The sequence below is a fragment of the Anser cygnoides genome, chromosome 8 (genome assembly GCF_040182565.1).
Source record: "Anser cygnoides isolate HZ-2024a breed goose chromosome 8, Taihu_goose_T2T_genome, whole genome shotgun sequence".
In the NCBI taxonomy this organism is placed as follows: domain Eukaryota; kingdom Metazoa; phylum Chordata; class Aves; order Anseriformes; family Anatidae; genus Anser; species Anser cygnoides.
Genome location: NC_089880.1, coordinates 10,761,987 through 10,782,241, shown reverse-complemented (window position 1 = coordinate 10,782,241; position 20,255 = coordinate 10,761,987). Strand labels below are relative to the sequence as shown.

The 20,255-nt window shown below is 40.9% G+C and overlaps 1 protein-coding gene across 3 annotated transcripts in view; it reads left to right on the top strand.

Annotated features, from left to right (window-relative positions):
- The window catches only part of PRRC2C (proline rich coiled-coil 2C), a 70,326-nt gene that overhangs the window by 21,044 nt on the left and 29,027 nt on the right, over positions 1-20,255 (top strand). For all 3 annotated transcript variants that reach the window (XM_067001508.1, XM_067001509.1, XM_067001510.1), the window contains exons 5-21: positions 1,384-1,490; positions 4,167-4,304; positions 5,195-5,424; positions 5,784-5,863; positions 6,860-6,993; positions 7,077-7,164; positions 7,450-7,591; positions 8,543-8,614; positions 9,380-10,016; positions 10,819-10,988; positions 11,611-11,857; positions 12,758-12,971; positions 13,777-16,140; positions 17,133-17,341; positions 17,974-18,128; positions 18,613-18,958; positions 19,422-19,507. In XM_067001508.1, the coding sequence (XP_066857609.1) occupies positions 1,384-1,490; positions 4,167-4,304; positions 5,195-5,424; positions 5,784-5,863; positions 6,860-6,993; positions 7,077-7,164; positions 7,450-7,591; positions 8,543-8,614; positions 9,380-10,016; positions 10,819-10,988; positions 11,611-11,857; positions 12,758-12,971; positions 13,777-16,140; positions 17,133-17,341; positions 17,974-18,128; positions 18,613-18,958; positions 19,422-19,507 (5,419 nt within the window). The remainder of the gene's footprint in view (positions 1-1,383; positions 1,491-4,166; positions 4,305-5,194; positions 5,425-5,783; positions 5,864-6,859; positions 6,994-7,076; positions 7,165-7,449; positions 7,592-8,542; positions 8,615-9,379; positions 10,017-10,818; positions 10,989-11,610; positions 11,858-12,757; positions 12,972-13,776; positions 16,141-17,132; positions 17,342-17,973; positions 18,129-18,612; positions 18,959-19,421; positions 19,508-20,255) is intronic.

Below are 20,255 nucleotides of genomic sequence, written 5' to 3'. Positions count from 1 at the left end.
CTTCAGGCCATTTTTCTCCAGCTTTCAATGTATTTTAAAGTGTTGCTATTTCCAAGTGTTCTGATATTCACCCCAAGAATACTGGATAAAGGAAATATCTTTATCGGTATGGTATTTAGTTTAAATCCTTTTTTCTATTGTTTCACTATTTTGGAGTTCACATGAATTACTTGTTTCCTGTGATTACTAATTCTTTCCCTGCTGCTTTCCCAAGTTGTTGCTCTTCCTATGTGTATTGCCTCTATCCCTTTTCCTGGGTAGTGCAGCCAGTTGTGCATTGACTTGATTAAATCAGCTGGCCCCAAGCTGAGTTCTTTCCCTCATCGAATGGTGTACCTATAGGACAGGGTTTAGATAGCCGAGCCCGTTCAGAATTGGAGTTATGTAACAGAGTGGAGCCCCAATGAATAAAATCTGAGATTTAAAGCATTTAAAATTGTTCATTGAAATATTATGCATGGCTGCCTTTTAGGAAGTTAACTGTATAACATTTATAGAGATAACTACAGAATCTGAAGGGTTGTTTTCCAGAAAAAGATGTTAATGGATGTCAGTTTATTATTATCCTTCATACAAAGCAAATTAATCTTCAAGGTCTGTGGTGCAAAGTGAGGAGGCTACCGGACATTATTGTACTAGTTCTTTCTTCACTGGTACAATACAGAAGGTCTAGACTATCAGACTTCCCCTATCATTCTTATGCTACCAAAAAAAAAAAAGAGTACTTGGGAGCTGGAGGTCCTGACTGGCTGAGACACTGATGCTTTGAAGTCTTAACTTAATTGCATGTGCAGGTTTCAGACATTCTTGAAAGAGGTTATGCAGCATTACTGAATTTATAGATTAAAAAAATATTTTCCTCTAGAATACGCTCACTTTTTGGATTGGAAAGAATGAGTAGTTGTTAAATGTCTGTTTTCATTGTCAAGATGGCAAAATTGAGACTGTCTTTGCTCTTAACAGATGTAAACTTTCTTGTTCCAATTCATGGTACCCGTAATTTTTTCATAATGTCTCTAGCTTTCCTTATTAGTTCTTTTTACTTAATAATTTCTGACATACTTGTCTTCTTTCTGTCTGTTTATGGCAGTCTTTTTTAAAGTTCTTTCTTCTCCCAGCTCCTGCGCCAAGAGAACATTATTCTGCGTTATTCCCTTCCATGGTTGTAGATTTTTTGATCAAATTAGCTGATTTATTCCAATTTTAACTGTTACTGTCACAACTCCTTTTATATGAGAAGATGCTTTTTCTACAGCGAAGTAGTTAATGGGTCTTCAGCTGCATAGTTAGCTCCTTTCATTCACTTGTTGGCAGCAGTATTCCTGACAATCTTACTCTGTACTCATTCTCCTGTATTCATGAGTGCTTTTTCTCTAATTTCAGACAGCCAGAGGTGCCACAGACACAGCCAAAACCTGCTGCTCCTGCTCCTCCAGAAGCACCTCCTGTTGCCAAATCATGGGCCAACACCAAGCCAGGTGGACAAGATGGTAAGTGATGTTAAAGGTTCTTGTCTAGCCTTGCGGACTGTGAGCGCTGCTGTGAGAGACCCAGACTCAGTCTTGAGCAAGCCAGCTGGGACTAAGAATGCTGTGGAAGCAACTTTCTTGGCTGAAAGTGAGCTAGTCCTGGCACTCAAGCGAGCTCCAGTCCAATTTAGCAGCAGGTCTGACTGCCTTTAAAGGACCTGTGTAGCCTTTTTTTTTTGGATTGACAGGGAAATGGTGGTCGTGGCATAAAATGCTGAACATGGCAGCGGTGGGGAGAGAAAATCTCAGTAATGGCCAACCATACAATTTTGGCATGAGAACCATAAACAGTTAGTAGTCGATGTAGTCATAATTTTGGATTGTTTTGTGCAAAATGTGTGTAGTCTCACTTCTATTTAAATGTTTACTATGACAGTACTTTTGTTTTATAGACTCCTTACTTATTTTGTTTTCAAAGTGATAGTGTTCAAGTAGGGTTGTTTTTTTTCTTTTTTTTCTGGGGAAAAGCATTAAAACTGTTTTTTTCTCTGTTTTACATAATAGTTCTCCATCATTTCATACAACATACAATTTCCACTAGTGTGGATCTTGGCTTGAGTGTTTTTGTGACAGGTGTAAGATCAGAGTTAAATCTTCAGCAGGGTTTAAAAATTGCTCCTAGAGTGAGAGCTTACTTAGGATTCCTGTCTCCATTTTGGAAATTAACAACATGGTTTATTTCTTAAATTTGAGACTTGCAAGCTTCCTGTGACTGGAAAAAATATTTGAATTTCTTATTGATAGTTTTCTTATTGAAAGATTTCTCTTTCAGATAGAAATCTTAGAGTAGTAAAATCTGGATTGAATGGAGTTAACTTCTAAGCCATTATTTGGAGTTAGCATCACGTATCTAATGACTTGGCCATTTTTTTTGCTGCGAGTGTTAGATGCAGCAATTCTAGATCCTTCACTTCTTGCTCTCCTGTGTAATGTTCAGTGTTTCCTTCATTCTCAAATACAGAAACTCTCCTCCATAAAGCTCTTGCAAGAGTGTTATATAATAGGTTTTAAAAAAAACAATGCTGGAATGCAGAAAACTTTGCAGCAGGCTTTCTACATAAGCTGATAAGATTTTCTCTGATGTGACACAGCAAATAGTGATTCAGTTCAATGGCTTCAAAATGCATTTAGCTAATTATTTTATGGTTACCATGGCAGCTTGTGTGCCAAGCCCAGATGGTGTCCTCATTTCTTTCAATTAATGCAGTAGGGGGTTGCTGTTTCAAGAAGAAAAACAGAATGAGAATTGGCATCAGCTGCTTGCTATCATCCTCAGTTTGCAACTTGGGATACACCTGTTGTGTTCATACTTTGCTGATCTGCAGTTGGCTGCTGGAACTTGTACTTCTTCCAGATGCCTCATATGCATTCCAGCAGTCATCCAGCCAACTGCCTCATGCTCTTGTGTAAGACTTCAGTTGAGTGAGGCAAAACTAAGCCCTTCTCTGATGCTATGGGTGACCACACAGGGAAAAAAAAAATCTCCATGATCTAATGAGCAGCATTTATTTTTTGGTTCACACATTGGTTAGGAGTTGGGATTAATTGCTACCATCGAATCTTTGATAATTCTTACGCTTGTAATGCAGTTTTTAGTCACAGAGCTAAATATTGTGGCATTTGCTTGTCATACTATCACAAAGAAAATGAAAAGAGTGAGGATCCCTGTCTTTTATCCTGTATTGCTATGAAGAATTTTTTCACAGATCAGAGAGAACATAACCTCTTGTAGCTGCTGGCTTAAAAAAAAAGCACGTATAATGGAGGTTGGATGTCTTTTGGGCTGTAAATGTTCAGATCCTTTTTTTGTCAGTTTGCCTTAGAGCCCGTATAGCCTAATACACGGTCTCTTACCGTAGCTACTAAGAGCAGGTATATGAGCAGACTGTTACTCAGGCTGTTAGAATAGAAATCTTCCCTCAGTAAGATTATCAGTCATTCGGTATTAGAAGGCTGTTGACCTAAGAGGTCAATATTCATTATGTGTATGGGATGGGGGATTGATTCAGAGTAGATGCTAATGAAACCTGCTACAGAAGACAATCTACTTATTTGGCCTCTCTACCATGTGCAACAGAAGTCTTAAATTCCAATCTGGAGTTAGGATGTTTTAGGTTTTAGAAATCAAAGCTTGACAGTGTTTTGATACTCTTCTTGCAATGTAAATTTGGCCTTTAAAAATCCTGAACAACTTGTTAGAATAGTGAATAATCTTAAGGACTTTTGTGATAACATGGTTGCCTGTCCTTCAGTGGACAGCAGTTACAGCATAAAAGAAGGGAAATCTTTGTCTGGAAGGAAAAAAAAGATGTGCTAACATAGCTGAAGAGCTTCAGGTATTCTCCATGCTATGTCTCATTCCATTGGGCAATTCAAACTGTTGATTATTGCTCTCTGGTGCTTGCTTCTGGATTATTCTCATTCCAAATAAATGTGATAGCTGGCCTAGTAAGTTTAACAACTTTGGTAGCAAATGCAAATATTTTATGAGGATTGCTCTTGGCTCATGAATTCTATTACCAGTAAATTAATGCGGTTCTATGGTTCACATTTTAAGGATGATCAGGCTGATAGGAATCGCTTTCTGAACTGTTGACTCCGGAAAATTTGTGACTCTGTGAATATCTTCTTTTGTAGGTCCAGCTCTTCCAGTAAATAGTTATTTCCAGCAAGAGTTTCCCAGTCTGCCGGCAGCTGGGGATCAGGAAAAGTCAGGCAAAGATAAAGATGCACCTGAAGAGACCCATGGATCTGGACCTAGCTTACGTCCACAAAGTAAGTATATGGTACAGATTTTTGTGAGATCGCATGCAGTTGTCTGGAACTCATTTATTACAAGGGTATGTGCTCCCTGTACAAAATAATTCATGAATTCATTATTTTAACAAACATACCTACAGGAAAGAAACAGCTGCAAACTGTCCTCCCACATGAAAATCGTGTGACTATCTCCATCATACAGTTATCTTGTTTAAGAGCTTGTCATAAAGATTTTTTTCTACTTTACTGTGTTCCCAGTGTGGAAAACAGGTGTTTAATCTTCTCCTGCAGTCCCCTCTATTTGCCTGGTCTGGTCAGTAGTCCACTTGTGCTCTGAGGAACATTTGTTAGTTGCACTGTATTGGCATTTTCTTACTTCTACCTGCCAGATGTCACAGTGGACACGATGTGTATTTAAAGAACTCTCTAAATAACTAATTAAGTACAGCCCTCGTTACTTCTATTCCATCCTTATCCGATACAAGCCAGACTCTGGATACCTGTCTTTACTTAGAAATACAATGCACAGATATGTCATTTCCAGCTGCTTGAGAGATTCATGATAGGCCTCTGCATAAGCAGCTTAATCTTTGCATTTTACTATTATCAATATCCTTCCTAAATTGCCTTGTGTTTTGGAAGGCAGAGAAAAACAACTAGTGGTCTATTATTTAACTCTTACCCTTCGGGATCACAGCTGGAGGTATGGCTGGAGAGGATCAGAAAGCATTCCCCGTTTTCTCAAGTGGCTATTGTTTGTTTCAGTAGCAAATAGCGATCTGTGCGGACAGACATTCCTGTGTCACTGAGAGCTGCGTAGGAAGAATGTATTTTTCCTCATTCCTGTCTGTGAATCTGTAATATAAAGTCTGTCTTGTTTTCTCGTACTGATTCTGTCAATGCAGATGCTACTAACTGGAGAGAAGGTGGTAATAAAGGCAACTCACCCAATTCTCCAGCTGATCAAGAAGGTCTTGGGCAAGAAGATGGTAATGCTACACCAGCAGAACAAAACGATGGCCAGAAGGCAGCAGAGAAGAGGGATCCGCGGTTACCACAAGTCCCGCAGCCCAAGCTGAATGGCCAGCAGCAACCACCTATCTCATCTCAGTACAGGGCAATGATGCCACCTTACGTAAGTGATGGCTACACAAAAAGTTTGATTACTGGCTGGTGTGATTGCTTTAAACCCCCTTCTCCTCCCCCCAAGGAAAGCTCAGTAGTTTAGCTAGAACGGTGGGATAACAACCAACTCCTCAAAGGATGTACCCATATATTGCCACTCCTGTTACGCTAAGTTTCAACTTGTCAGGAGTTGACAAATACTTACAATCGCTCCACCTTGGTGGCTTGACATCACATGCTTGTCGTTTGAGAAGACTGTTTTAAGTGAAGAGCCTTACTTTACTTCCATTATGATTCCTGTGATGATGTCAGTATATTTAATGCAATGATGGTTTTTAACAAATGTCTCCTGTTTGAAATTTTTCTTAGATGTTCAATCAGTATCCTAGAATGGCGTATCCTCCTTCCATGCAAGGACCCACAAGGTTTCCTAATTCTGAGCCCAGTAGGTAAGACACCTTACAAGTGTTCTTGTTTTCTAAGTATGAACTGTGCGTGTGATTCAAACTGGGGGGAAAAATAATAACAAAAAAATACTTTGCCCTGTAAGTCTTGGTTACAATTATGTGCTGTCACTGATTAGTCTCAAGTTTGGCTTCTGTGGAGCAGTGCCACAGAGTGGCTTTTGTTTCACAGCTCAACTGCAAAACTTACAGGGATCCTGCTTTAAAGGAATCCTGCATGTTACAGAGCTTTTGAATCTGAAGAGCAGGAGACAGTTAGGGACACATTTGTAACTTCAAGCAGCACCTTGCCTGTCAAATGATTGTTCCATTGTCACAATGAAAGTAAATTCGTGGTTCTCAACTCTACTGCTCATCAATGAAAGTAGAACTCTAATCCTTTATGAAATCAATTTTACTCCTTTCTGTGTGTGTTCCCCTAGTTGAGGATGGCTGTGCACATGCACAAGGAAATGGCATCATGTAGGCAGGTAGGCAGTGTGGTACAACTTTTGACAGATAGTCTGTGGTTGGAATCCAGGAAGGGAGCAGGAGAAGCTGGGCAATGACTGGGAGAACTTGAGTATAGGAATAGAAAGAGTGCAGAACCTTCGGCAGTGGAAAAAGCATGAAAAATGCAAACAAATATCTCTGAAGTGGATAGTGGCATAAGAAGGGTGTCAAGTCTATGCAGTGCATTGTTTGAAAGCTACAAGGTATGTGGCTTTCTACTGTCAGCAAACAGCATGGAACATTTGGCTTGTTTGCGAAGTGTGCAAGCAAGGCTATGTTATCTAATCTTTCTCTTCCATGGAGAACTGTGGTGGTGTAGCAGTAATGATTTGAACTACAGTAGTCTTATGTATGGATGACGCTTCACATTTAAACTGATGTGAGAGAACAGTGTAGTGTATACTTGAAACAATCGTCATACAAGTTGGCCTTTTATCTAGATATTCTGCTGGATAAATAGTGACAGTCACCTTTGTTTCTCTTTCTCAGAGGGCCGAGAGGAAGAGGACCACCTTCATGGTGTTCAGAACCTATTGAGCGCCCGTCCATTCTTAGTGCTAGTGAGCTGAAAGAACTTGATAAATTTGATAACCTGGATGCTGAGGCTGATGAAGGCTGGGCAGGTAAGAACGTCAGACTGATGATCTCTGTTATTTGTATATCGAATCCTTCTGAATGATTAATCGACTATTTGCTTATGCATCAGGGGCTCAGAGTGAAGTGGATTACACTGAGCAGTTGAACTTCAGTGATGACGATGAGCAAGGAAGCAGTCAAAAAGAGAAGGAAAGTGGGTGAGTTGGTGTTGCCAGTTGGTGTGAATGCCACATAACTAGCTTAGCTCTTGGGAAAGTTGAATGAGATGTAAGAAGTACTCATTTCAATAACGCTTATTGCAGTAATTTAGTATTGTATTAAACTGCATAACTGTCTGCAGATGGCAGTCACGTGGGCATGCAGCGGAAGTGATCTTTGCTGTGAGGATCTTTCACTCTTGCTAAGAGACGCAGGGGATAGAAGATAAATCACCAAAGCCCTATATGGAGTACACCTTCAGTTTTTCTTATTTCTTTGCACAGTGATGAACAAACACCAACAAAAGATTCTCAGAGCCCTGATGGCCAGAAGGAAGCAGAAGAGCAGACAAACGCTAAGTCTGCCACCCAGGTTTCCACAACAGCGGCCAAAGGGCCTTATGGCAAAACTTCTCAGCTTGATCAGGTTTGTGTTTTCTTCCCTTCGACTTTTCTGGCATCAGCCTTGTCAGAAGAGGGCCAGTGCAGGTGTCTTTCCAAACTGCCAGGTCGATTAAGGTTGTGAACATGAGTAAAAGCATCAGTTAATGCTTATCTTAGCTGTGATAACTGATGGAGTGCTGCTTAGCTTTTTCTGGTCCCAAAATAAAGTAGCATGTCTTTATCTAGATGTGAGGGGGTAAGAACTCTTATGTTGGTTACTGTGGCTCAAGTGACATGTCTTAACTTGGTTCTTCTGCCTGTCCATTCCTATAACAGAATGAAGCCATTCTGGTGTCCGTTATGTTTTATAGTGGCACAGGGTAAATAGCACCCTGTTGGCCCACACATTTCCTGATTTTTTTTTTTTATATCATGACCTGGCTTTCTTTAATACAAACAGTATCGTATCAGCTTGCTTCTGACTTCTCAGGTAGACAAATTTTCTACAGACCGTGTAGCGTTCATCAGTTTGACCTTTTTGGTTTTTGGATTACCCTGTAATAAAGGAAGACTGGCAACTAACTCAGTTCATATCTGCTTCAGTCTTTTTTTTTTTCCCATGAGTAAAAGCTGCTGTTGGCTTTGTCTGAAAATTTCAGGGAAACACTTTCTCCTGACGCCAGTAAGAGCGAAGATAGATCTTGAATTTGTTTTCATTGCACTTTTTCTCTGTGTAAAGATCATGTAGCCTTCCATGGTTAGATGCTACATTGAGCCTAGGGAAAAACAGTGCAGTGGACTAAACTCTGAAATTTGGATGTGTGAATTCTTAAAGTTGTACAACTGTCAGTACATGAAATGGAGATGTCCTTGCCCTCTTTTTGCATACAGATTTATATCATATACAAGGTAGTAGAAAACAGTACATCTGAAAGTTGCCAGCCTTACTTTTGTTGTAAGGTTGTTTACCCTGGTCTTGTGTTTGATCCAATAGGATCGGGGTCCAGCACAGCCCTCTATACACGACAGAGGCGGTCCCGTTCATCCCAAATCTATTCTACCACCGGTAAGAAAGATTAGGATTGTCCTTATTTTCTTGAGTTAAATTCTTTAATGTGATAGCAGAGGGAGTTAGACTAGGAAAAGTAAACATGCTTCGCATAGGGATAAGCCTTCTCTGTAACAAGTGATGTAGAACCTAGGGCCAAGTAGGAGTGGGACCTCAACACAACCACACTGCAAACTGTGTAAAGTAGCCCCATCTTGAGAGTGGCATATGAAATACATGCAAACTTCCAGTGGTTTTGATTATTCAGTGTTTGTGTGGGGACTGGAGAGGACAGGGATGTGGGGAGGTTGTTTAAGGGCTGAATGTGGCCAAGCATTGGCTGCATGCCCAGGCAGACAGGGAGATGAAGTTCCAAGTGAAGTGTGGAGGTAGCAGCTTCTTACCTATTTTCAACAGTCCTTTTTAAAATTGCTGTTATCCTATGATAACCTTGAATTTCTTTGGCTCCTTGGGGGACTTTGAATTGTCCCAAACAGGCAGTAACCAAATCTAAAAGGTTTTTGTCATCTTCGTAGTCACTTTGCCATTAGCAATGATATGGAGCAGTGACATGAGCCCAGCTGAATCTTTTCTTCTCCTTTCTGAGATCAGGTTGCATGGGTTGTAACTGGAGCAGGAGGGTGGGGTCTTGGTTTGTCTCTCAAATGTCACTTAAAAAGTGCAATCCAAACACATCCGTTGGCTATAGTTAAAATGTAGTATTTCACCTAGCTGTTCTATATAATATGTGCTCTACCTGACTTAGTGATTTTAATATCGCAGCATCCCCCTCCGCCTGATCGCACGATAGGACCTGGAAGGCAGGGACCCTTTCCCCCTAAACCAGTACCAGATGAAGATGAAATATGGAAACAGAGGAGAAGACAACAATCAGAGATATCTGCTGCAGTTGAGCGAGCCCGTAAACGACGAGAAGAGGAAGAAAGAAGAATGGAAGAACAAAGAAAAGCAGCTTGTGCAGAAAAGCTGAAACGGTTAAATGAGAAATTTGGCTGTATGACAAAACCCTCCCGAGAAGACCCTCTGAAAGAACGAGAGAGGGAAAGGGAGAGAGAGAGGGAAAGGGAAAGAGAAAGAGAAAGGGAGCGGGAGCGGGAAAGGGAGAGAGAGAGGGAGAGAGAACGGGAAAGAGAAAAGGAGAGGGAGAGGGAAAGGGAAAAGGAAAAAGAGAGGGAAAGGGAGAGGGAAAAAGAAAAAGAAGAAAAAGAAAAACTGGAGAAAGCAAAAGAGCAAGAAAAGGAGAATGAGAAAGAAAGGGAGGTGGAGACAGAAGAGAAAGAAAAGGAGGAGAAAGAAGAGGAGAAACCAGCACATGAGGCTCCTGAGCCTGTAGAACCTGTGGCAACACCTGCAGTAGAAAAACAAGAAAGTGAAAGCAGGAATAACAAGGAAGAAAAAGGTATGCTTGCACACAAGTAGGAGTTGTCTTTCTTAAAGCTGAGACACAGAGCATAGTAGTAATCTAAGAGTCTAATTTGAATACCTAATTAAGTGCATCTAGAGCACTTATTTTCCTGGCACATTACAGTTGCTGACTCTGTCCTTTGAGCTAGACCTGTTTGGCAAGCTCATCAAAACGTTAAAGGAAAAAATTGGTTCTATGATTTAGGCTGGACATAGAAGAACGCAGAAAAAGTAAAAGGCTTGCTTTCTTCTTGCTAAAAGAGGGTCAGCAATTCATGTTGCCAAGAAGCAACATAAATCATTTCAGCTATTCTGTTCTTTAAGCAAGCCTAGAGAAGTAGATGTGAAGAGCACATGTTTAAACTTGGTACATTTTTTGTAGTGGAGCTTGAAGGCAACAGGAAAACTGTTAAGCATAGTCTAACAGTTTCCTAAGCTTTAAATGGATAAAAGTGATTGGGAAACTGAACTTTGATTCATAAATAAGTTGATTCACATTTAATATGGTAGCATTGATACAGAACTTCTTAAATCACAGTATTGCAACAGAAATGACAGCTGATTGCATAGCTTGAGTTTAAAAGGGATGCTGAGAGATGTATTAATGACAATATTTTGAGGTGCTGTTCTTAACTTTTTTGCATGTCTGCTTTGAGAACTAAGACTGTGAGGTTTGAGAAAGGTTATTCATTTTAGAGAGGTCCTTTATTTGATGCTCTGGTTAACGTGAAATCATTGTAGTTTTCAGATGCACTTGTCTCACATCTGTTTGGTTTTGGTTTGGTTTGTTTTTCCAGAAGATCAACCAGTCTTTACCCGACAAGACAGTGGTCGGAATGAGAAAGAGAATTCACAGGTGACTCATGAGAGTGAGCCAGATTCAGGATCTCAGCCTCGTCCTGCTGTTTCCTCAGGCTATTCTAAACAGTTCCAGAAATCACTACCGCCAAGATTTCAGAGGCAGCAGGTAACTAACTAGTTCACTAAAATGTCTTTCTGCCTCATTCTAAATAAGAATGTGACTGTAGGAGTTCTATTTAAAAGTCCAAGGTGTTGGCTTTCAGCTTCTATAATGTGTTCTATTGGCAGAATTTGCTTTGCAGTAAACACTTCTCATCACTTGCAAAGTGTATAAGGGAGGAGAAGACAAGAGAGGCTTTTAAAACTGGCTGCTTTTTGCATCGATTGCTGGAAGTAGAGCATTGCCCTGTGGATTCTTTCGGAATCTGCTGTCTAATGATCATTGTTTTTGCAGCTCTTCTTTAAAGGGCATGACACTTGTGAATGTAATTTGCGCTCAGTTCCTATGGTCTGAAGAGCACTTGTTATTCACGACATGCACAAAGTGTAGATTGTTCTATATCTCAGCGAAACACTAGTAAAACTGTAGTTATTCTAAATTGTCCAGCCTTTTTTCCCCCCCTCCTTTTCTCCTTGTTCATCCTGATTCATATTTGTAATTAATTTTCAGGATGCTTAGTATCCCAGAGGTGACTGCACTTGTTGTTTCTAAGGTTTATTAATTCTGCTCAAGTCTTAATCTTTAAAAAAAAAAATTTAATCTTGTAATACTATTTTCTATCATTCAGGAGCAGATGAAGCAACAGCAGTGGCAGCAACAGCAGCAAGGTGTACTTCCGCAGTCTGCTCCCTCCCAGCCCTCTAGTGGCCCTGTACCTCCTCCCCAGCATAGACCCCTTTACCAGCCAATGCAGCCACATCCTCAGCATTTAGCTTCAATGGGCTTTGATCCCCGGTGGCTAATGATGCAGTCTTACATGGACCCACGAATGATGTCAGGGAGGCCTGCAATGGATATGCCTCCGATTCATCCAGGTAAAATCTGGCAGCACGTTTGACTGTTGAACTTTCTCAGTTTTGAAATAGATGTCTTTCCTTAACCTGTGTCTAGTAATTGTAAATGGGTAAGTTTTATTTAAAAAAAAAAAAACTACATTATTTGAGACTAAGTAGATTTTAGTGATACTGGGAGAATGATACAGTCATACATCAACGTATATCTTTGACTAGAAAGTAAAATCACAGCTTTCTTCCGTATCAAGGCATGTTAGTGACAGGGCTGTATTCCAAATGTAAGACTTGGCTGCAGATGTTAAAGCTGGCATGAGTTGGGTTGTTACACTATAAAAATGGTATATTTAACCATTTATCTCTCATGGTAGCACTTGGTACCACTTTATTTAAAAAATATATATATTTTTATGTACTAGCTAGCACCTTCAGAATCTTGTTATATTTCTGTTTTCAGATTCCTGGCACTAAAAGTCCTTTTTAACTTTTAGAGTGTCCATCTGACTTGCAATTAGAAAAGCTAAATTCTTTAAAATGTTAATAACAAAATAGGACCTGTAGTCCTTAACAGAGTACCATAAAACACTTGTATGTACGCTCGCCATGCCTTTGCCATTCAGATCTTGCAGCAGAAACTTCATCCACAAGTTTACAGATGTACAGGCCCGGTTCTTTCCATGATAGTGGAAGCAGACAGCTTTTCTTCTGGTTGTTATAGAGGGTAAGGGTGGTGAATATGACTTCATCATTCTGAAGTCAGCTGGCAGCGAAAAAACATTCGGTTCCAGCAACAGAAGGTACAGAGAAAAGATAGGAGAGAGAATAGTGCTTCTCAGGACCCCCTGATACTCTTTGTGTTTTATGAGCTAGGTCTCTTTGCTAATGTTAAAATGGTTTCAATTGTTGAAATTAAACCTGTCACAGGAATTATGCCTCCCAAACCACTGATGAGAAGAGACCAGATAGAAGGATCAGCAGCTAGTTCGGATTCATTTGAGCATATAGCTCGCTCAGCAAGAGAGCACGCTGTTCCTCTGTCAGAGCCCCGTATGATGTGGGGGTCAGACCCGTACCCCCATGCAGAACCTCAGCAAGCTAGTTCTCCTCCCAAAGTGTTAGAAGAGCCTGACAGCTTGAGGTAAGCCTGAATTAGCTACTCTTGTCACTTCTGAGCAATATGTGATAATGCACTTAGCTATGTAATTCGTATTGTAAAATACTTCTGAAACTGTAAATTCTGACCAAGTTATTGCTGCTTTTCACACAAAACTTTAAAAGGAGTTGTGGCTGGAGGGACACAATGTACGTGGCACTCTCGTGTAAGAAATTCCTGCTCTAGAGTAGGGTGTAGAAGGGCATTTTACCCCGTTTTTGGGATCCTTAACCTAATTTGATGAATGGTGATTGCCATAATATTGTAAATTTTCAGTTTTGTGGAATGCTGCTGCAGTATTGTATCCTGTCCTTCATCTGCTTTCCTTCTTCCACATACAAGAGAGCTTGTGTCTGATATATGTTAGTTTCAAAAGTGATGTGTTAAGTACAAGTGGTATAAACTGAGACAGTCCCTTTGGACCTTTGCTGCATGCTGAGCGGTCAGGAAGGCTTCCTGTACATCTTCAAAATATCTCCCAAATAAGTTTTTTTGCTGTACTGCGGTCTGCGTGATACTTAGTGATGTTAGCCTGCTAACCTGGGGGCTTGCTTTAAAGTACAGGTATAGCCATTAATACATTCCTAAAGCGAACTGTACATTTGACATTGAATTTTTAACCGGGGTAGAATAAAATGGGTCTCCATAAAAATAGCAGACACTGAAATTGACTATCTTATGTTTCCTGAAGCTGACAGAAATCCTTCATGCAAACAGAAAATTATTTAGGCAAATATTTATCAATAAGAACTTTTCCCCCACTGTAACATTTTTAATTGCCTTTTCTTAGGTCCGAGGCACACTTGGAGCAAGAACGAGTTGCTGTTCCCTCTGCAGCTTATCCTGTAGAACACAACCAGTTGGACTCTCATCCAAAGACAGACTTTTTCAGAGAATCAGGAGAGGTTGAGGTACAAAAGTTCCCAAGCAGGCCTTTGGAAGATGTACAGCCTCTACAAACTGACACATCTAACACTGCAGTTAATTTTGAAGGAGTTGATGAGAATGTTTCACGCAGCTCTCCAGAAGAACTTGTACCTGTGGGGGAAAGTCACTCTTCATTAAAGAGAAGCATTTCCCATGGTTCAAGTCATTCTCTAAAATCAGAAGAACAGAGGAATGAGACAACAGCAAATATCCCTAAACTGATTAACAGGTCTGTTGAGTCAAAGGAGATAATTGAGAGAATTGAGGTTAAGCCAAAAAAAGAAGTTTTGATCAATAATAGAACGACAGAAGGACCAAAACCTGAAAAAACCTTCAAACCTAAGTCTGAAACAAGATGGGGCCCTAGGCCAGGTTATGGCAGGAGAGAAGAAGGCAGTGATAGACCAGTAAGAAGATCGGGTCCTATTAAGAAACCGGTGCTTAGAGATATGAAAGAAGAGCGTGAGCAGAGAGAGGAGCGTGAGCAGAGGAAGGAGAAAGAAGGAGAAAAGATTGCTAATGAAAAACTGAGCAAGTCTGAAAAAAGTGACAAAAAGGAAGCACCTCAAGTGCCAGTGCCTCAGGCTGAGCCAGAGACGTCTGCCTCTAGCAGTGCACCTCTGGCTAAGAAGATAGCCCAGGATGCTGCTCCGACGCCAGCCAGCCCGGAGAGCAGTCAGCCTGAGACCGTGGTTAAAGTTCCAGTTCAGCCATCCACACCTCCAGTCCCCCAGCAGCTCCCAGCTGCCCAGCCTGCTGCTCCCCAGCTGCCCCCTGCCATACCGCAGCAGCCGCCTGCTCAGCCTGCAGCGCAGCAGCAGCCACAAGTTCAGCAGCCAGCTACCGCGGTGAAGGAAGAAAAGCAGACAGAGAAGGTAGTTAGCAAGGAGGTTGTGGAGAAACCACGCTTAGAAACCAGACCAGTAAAAAGAGAGCCTGGCTTACCACCTAGGACATACTGGAAGGAGGCTAGGGATAGAGACTGGTTCCCAGATCAGGGATACAGAGGCAGAGGTCGTGGGGAGTATTATTCCAGAGGTCGTAGCTACAGAGGTTCTTACGGAGGACGTGGTCGGGGCAGCAGAGGCCATAACAGGGAGTACCCACACTACAGAGATACTAAGCCTAGATCAGACCATGTACCTTCAGGGCCTGTTAGGCAGAGAGAAGAGAGTGAAACTCGCAGTGAGAGTTCTGACTTTGAAGTAATTCCAAAACGGCGGCGACAGCATGGTTCGGAGACTGACTCTGACAGTGAAGTTCATGAAAGTGCGAGTGACACTCTGCTTTCAGACAAAGACAGCCTAATCAAAGGCAAGCACCCAAAAAGAGAGGAGAGAACCGATGGCAAGAAACCTATGAAGCCACTGTCATTCAAACCTGAAAACAATATCAGAGTAGACAATAGATCTCTAGAAAAAAACTATATAAGAGATGATGAGAATAAACCCAAACCAGGGTTTCTTCCTAAGGGAGAGCCTTCTAGACGAGGCAGAGGGGGGATGTATAGACGTGGTGGTAGGGATCCTGGTGGGCGTCCTCCACATCCATCCACAATAAGGAGACCAGCCTACAGAGACAATCAGTGGAACCCTAGACAAACAGAGATCATTAAAACAGAAGACGGGGAGCCTCCAAGGAGAAATGAACATTACGGTCCTATACCCATTGATAAAAGACCTCCAAAATTTGAGAGGAAGTTTGATCCAACCAGAGAGAGGCCACGAAGACAAAGGCCTGCTCGGCCTCCAAGGCAAGATAAGCCACCACGCTTCAGGCGGCTAAAAGAGAGAGAGGCTGCGTCCAAGATAAATGAGGCAGTAACCAGCTCATCAACAAGTGCTACAGTCAGTAACGCAGGTAACGAGCCCTCCAACGCTGCTCTGGAAGTTTCAGGAAGTAAGACACCAGACTTGTCCAACCAGAATTCCTCAGACCAGGCAAATGAAGAGTGGGAAACAGCCTCAGAAAGCAGCGACTTCAATGAGAGGCGTGAGAGGGATGAGAAGAAAACAGCAGATGTAGCAGCACAGGTGGCTGCAAAAGCAGGAGAAAACACTGGAGCTCCTAAAAGGGAAATAGCCAAGAGAAGTTTCTCTAGTCAGCGGCCTGGCATAGACCGTCAAAACCGACGTGGCAACAATGGGCCAGCTAAGCCGGGAAGGAACTTCTCAGGGCCTAGGAGTGAAAGGCGCAGTGGTCCTCCACCCCGAAGTGGAAAAAGAGGGTAAGTACCAGGTTCTGGAAGGAAGCAGACATAGCTGGGGTTGTGTTGTCCTCTTGTGGTTTGCATATGCACCTGTGTCTGTGTACTTTCTGTATTTATTCGTTTGCAGACACTTAGAAAATGGAGTTAAGAGTAGAGTACTCCTATGCATGCACGATGTTAAACAAGCCTGATTAAAAAAATGTACCCCTGTTTCTCAGGGTATGTTTACCAAAGTTTGGATGCAAGCTGGAATGTTAATGTGAGCACTTTTGCAGGTTAATATGTTGCAGCATTGCATTTGGCTCGCTGTATTTAAATCAATCATCTAACATAGAGAAGCATGTTGAGAAATGCTTGCCATTGAGAATAAACTTTGTTTCCCCATATGGTAAATTTGATTGGAACTTGATAATTATCTAGTGTCACTGCTTGCCCACTCTAATCTCTGGATTTAAAATATTAAGGCTTTCTTTGGACTAGTCACTTAAATATGATGTGGAAGCAAAGGCTGGGTTTCCCAGGTGCCACAGCAAAGCCAGAATGCTGGTTTCTGACTACTGGCTTCAAAGAGCTTTTGGCCTGTGAAACTTCTATATTTTTACCCTTTTTACATTTGCTCACGTTACATACTGTAAGCTTCTATTCTTTTATTTTTTTTTTTTACTTTTTCCAGAGAAGGCTTCACTAGAGTTCTGAACTGCGTACCTGTTGAGTTTTTGGTGTCTCTACCTTGACTGAGGCAGAGCTCACCTTAAAATTAAATTAGGTACTTTTTTTTTGTGATTTTTTTTTGGCAGCAAACATTGGATATGTCTCCAAAACAGCTTTTGCTGTTTAGCTTCTGCTTGTTCAGTTGCTGAAAGTAAATGTCTGGAGCCTGCTAAGAAGTCGCACAATAGACACTCACAACCCTATAATGTGATTTGCATTAGGTTGTTAGTTCCTTCCTTCATTTGCTCTGGTGCTGGTCATTAATTTTCTTAATAGAATTTTGTTTCTTTCTAACACAGGCCATTTGAAGACCAGACAGCAACTGTGCCTGGTGTTGATCCCACCACCACCAACTCTTTGCATCAGGAAGAAGGAGGTGTTACTGCTGCAGGACAAAAGAGCACCAAGGATGCAAGTGGCAAAAAGAGAGAGGAACCTAAAGCTGGTCCAAAGAAGCCTAAGGAAAAAGTGGATGCCTTGTCTCAATTTGATCTTAATAATTATGCAAGTATGTATTGATAAGATACCATGCTAACAAGAATTTGATAGCTTTCCTGGATATAGTGTTGGTTGTTTAAAACTTACAAAAGAGGAAAGATGATTTTTTAAACACTAGAATAATTGTGTACTTTAGCGTTGCCACCATTGTCATATATTTAAGTAATGTGTACGCCTATAAAAGGTGGCATACCTCATTTTTTTGTACAGATGAGAGTAATATTGGTCTACCACCTAATCTTTACTCTGTCATTCACACCATTTTCCACCACACTCTAATAATTTGCTTAACCTTCATAAGCAGATAGTGTATATCACTGAAACACAGCGAATATTCCAGAAGGTTGTTCATTATTTTAAATTGTATTGTTTTAAGCAGTTTTAGTTCTTAGTTCCTGGAGAGTCTGGTACAGGAAGCTCCAGATTTTCAGTTTATAAATATCAATTTCCTGTCTTCAAGTTCACCAGTCTAAAGTTCTTGCACTTAGCAAGAAAAACCTTATCTTTATCGGGGCCATCATCTATATCTTCTTATGGGGAAATTGCTTCTACTCTAAAGTGATTTTTGCTTGGTGTATTTTACTGTGTGCTGCATGTGAAGCTGTTAAAACAGCAGCATCTACATCTTTCCTTTTTCCATAGGTGTTGTGATCATTGATGACCACCCTGAAGTGACAGTAGTCGAAGACTCCCAGTCTAACTTGAATGATGATGGTTTCACTGAAGTGGTGTCAAAGAAACAGCAGAAACGCTTGCAAGATGAAGAGCGCAGGAAGAAGGAAGAACAAACAGTGCAGGTACAAGGCACATTTGTAGCAAACATTTTTAATGCGAAAGACCTCCTTGTGATACTGAGAATGTTGTGAAGTGTGCAGAATCTTAATTCCAAGAAACTGTATTTTCATCCCTTAAAGATAACTAGATAGTTGTATTAATTTTATGTTCAGAATTTTAAATGAAACTCATTTTCACTGGGACATCTTAGCGTTCTGTACTTCTTGTTTGGGCCTTGTCGGGCAGGTGGAACTGGTAAACTGGAAACATCATTTCTTCATGCTTGTATAAATCTTTATCGTATTGCTCGTGTATCAGTTGATCCCAAGAGGAAAACGGATGAGAAGTAAATCATTGTTCCTCAGATGAGAAATAAATCACTGTTCATGTGGTTAAATACCCATTAAAAAGTTCATTTAAGACAGGCTTAACCAGTTTGCTTTTGCTGCTGTACAGCATATATACAGGCTATTAGCTGTAAGAGTAAAATTGGATTCCCACTTACAGGTTTGGACCAAAAAAGGATCAAGCGAAAAAGGTCGAGGTCAGAACTCCAAGCTGCCACCCAGATTTGCCAAAAAGCAGCAGCAACAGGCAGCAGCTGCAGCTGCGCAGCAGGCACAGGCTCAGGCACAAGCTCAGGCACAGTCTCCGTGTGCAGCGCAGACTCCGGGTCAGCCACAGGCTTCTGTTCAGCCTCAAAACCAGGCTGCAGGAGGGACGGCAGCCAGCACAGAATACACAGTGTCAGGCAAAGTTCTGCAGAACACCCAGGCTCACAATGGTCTAGGAACTGAGCTGTGGGAAAACAAGGTGCCTGCTACAGCAGTTCTAAATGACATCTCCAAAAAATGTAAGTATTGTAGTTACTGGACACTGATTGTCAGCTCCTTGTTGATGTCTTGCTCGTATCTGCGAAAGTATTTTGTACAGGGAGTAGAGGAGAGCTGTCCCAGGTGTAACACTGTAACCTAAGAATACCCCTGAAAAGAGATTTTTATGGAGTGACACTACTCAGTATTTTACGTTGTTGTCACGTTCTTGTCACCATTCAAAAAATGTGTTATTAGACTTGAGCAAGCTTCAAAATATGATGATCCCACTTAAGGAAACTACACAAGGAGTATATTGTTAACTCCTGAATAGGTTAAAAATTTCTGAACTAGAACTTGGGTAATCAATAAATCTATAATTTAATTCTCCTCAGTCAGTTGGTAACTTTAGTCAAATGCATTTGGCAACTTCAGGGTTTTTTCTTGTTTTAGTTGCTTGTTTTGGTTTGGATTTTTATTTTAAACTCTTTTCTTGGTTATCAGTGGGACCCATTAGTCCACCTCAGCCACCTTCAGTCAGTGCTTGGAACAAGCCTTTGACATCTTTTGGATCAGCTACATCTCCAGAGGTAAGGGTGAAAGGAAGAAAAGTACGCTTACCCAAATTATTTATCACTGGGATTGGGTACAGATTATCCATTTACTCAGGTGTCCCCATACTGAAACTAGTGTTTGTAGAATTCCGTGAAGTACGGAGATAGCACAGGAAGAGCACAGGACACAAGTTAGTGCTTTTATTGATTACAAAACAGAAAAACAGTTCTTGTTAATCAAACCTCAGCCTTTCACAGATTCTGTTGATAGCTGCTATTCAGTGTATATTTTTAAGTTAAAATACTGTCTAGTTTGCATGTGAACACTTGGTACAGTTCAGTGACAGAGACAGGATGCCTCCAAGGAATCAAATTGGTTTTATGTCCCTGCTTTAAGCAGAGATGCAATAAGCCGTAGATGGTTTCTAACCACAGTAGCTCTACTTATGCCCTGGAATTTGCATAGCTCTAAATGTTTTACTTTATAGTCCTGTGGTTTAGTTTTCTTGGGTTGTATTGGCATTCTTGACTTCATTGTTTTAAACTGTTAAGAGTGTCTTTAGTCTCTTACAACACCATTTTGACTGCATAAGGAGATGTATAAATCTTTAGTCTCCTATTGTTTCTCTTGAACATTAATTTTGAAGTATTAGGAGAATATTGTGAAAATGAATCTGGACATTTTTATATTGTACTTGTCTTTCTCCTCTACCAGTTCTTCTTGATCTTGTTTACTTATTTTTTTTACTGCTTTTTCTTTTCTTCCTCCTCTTGAGCTCTTATA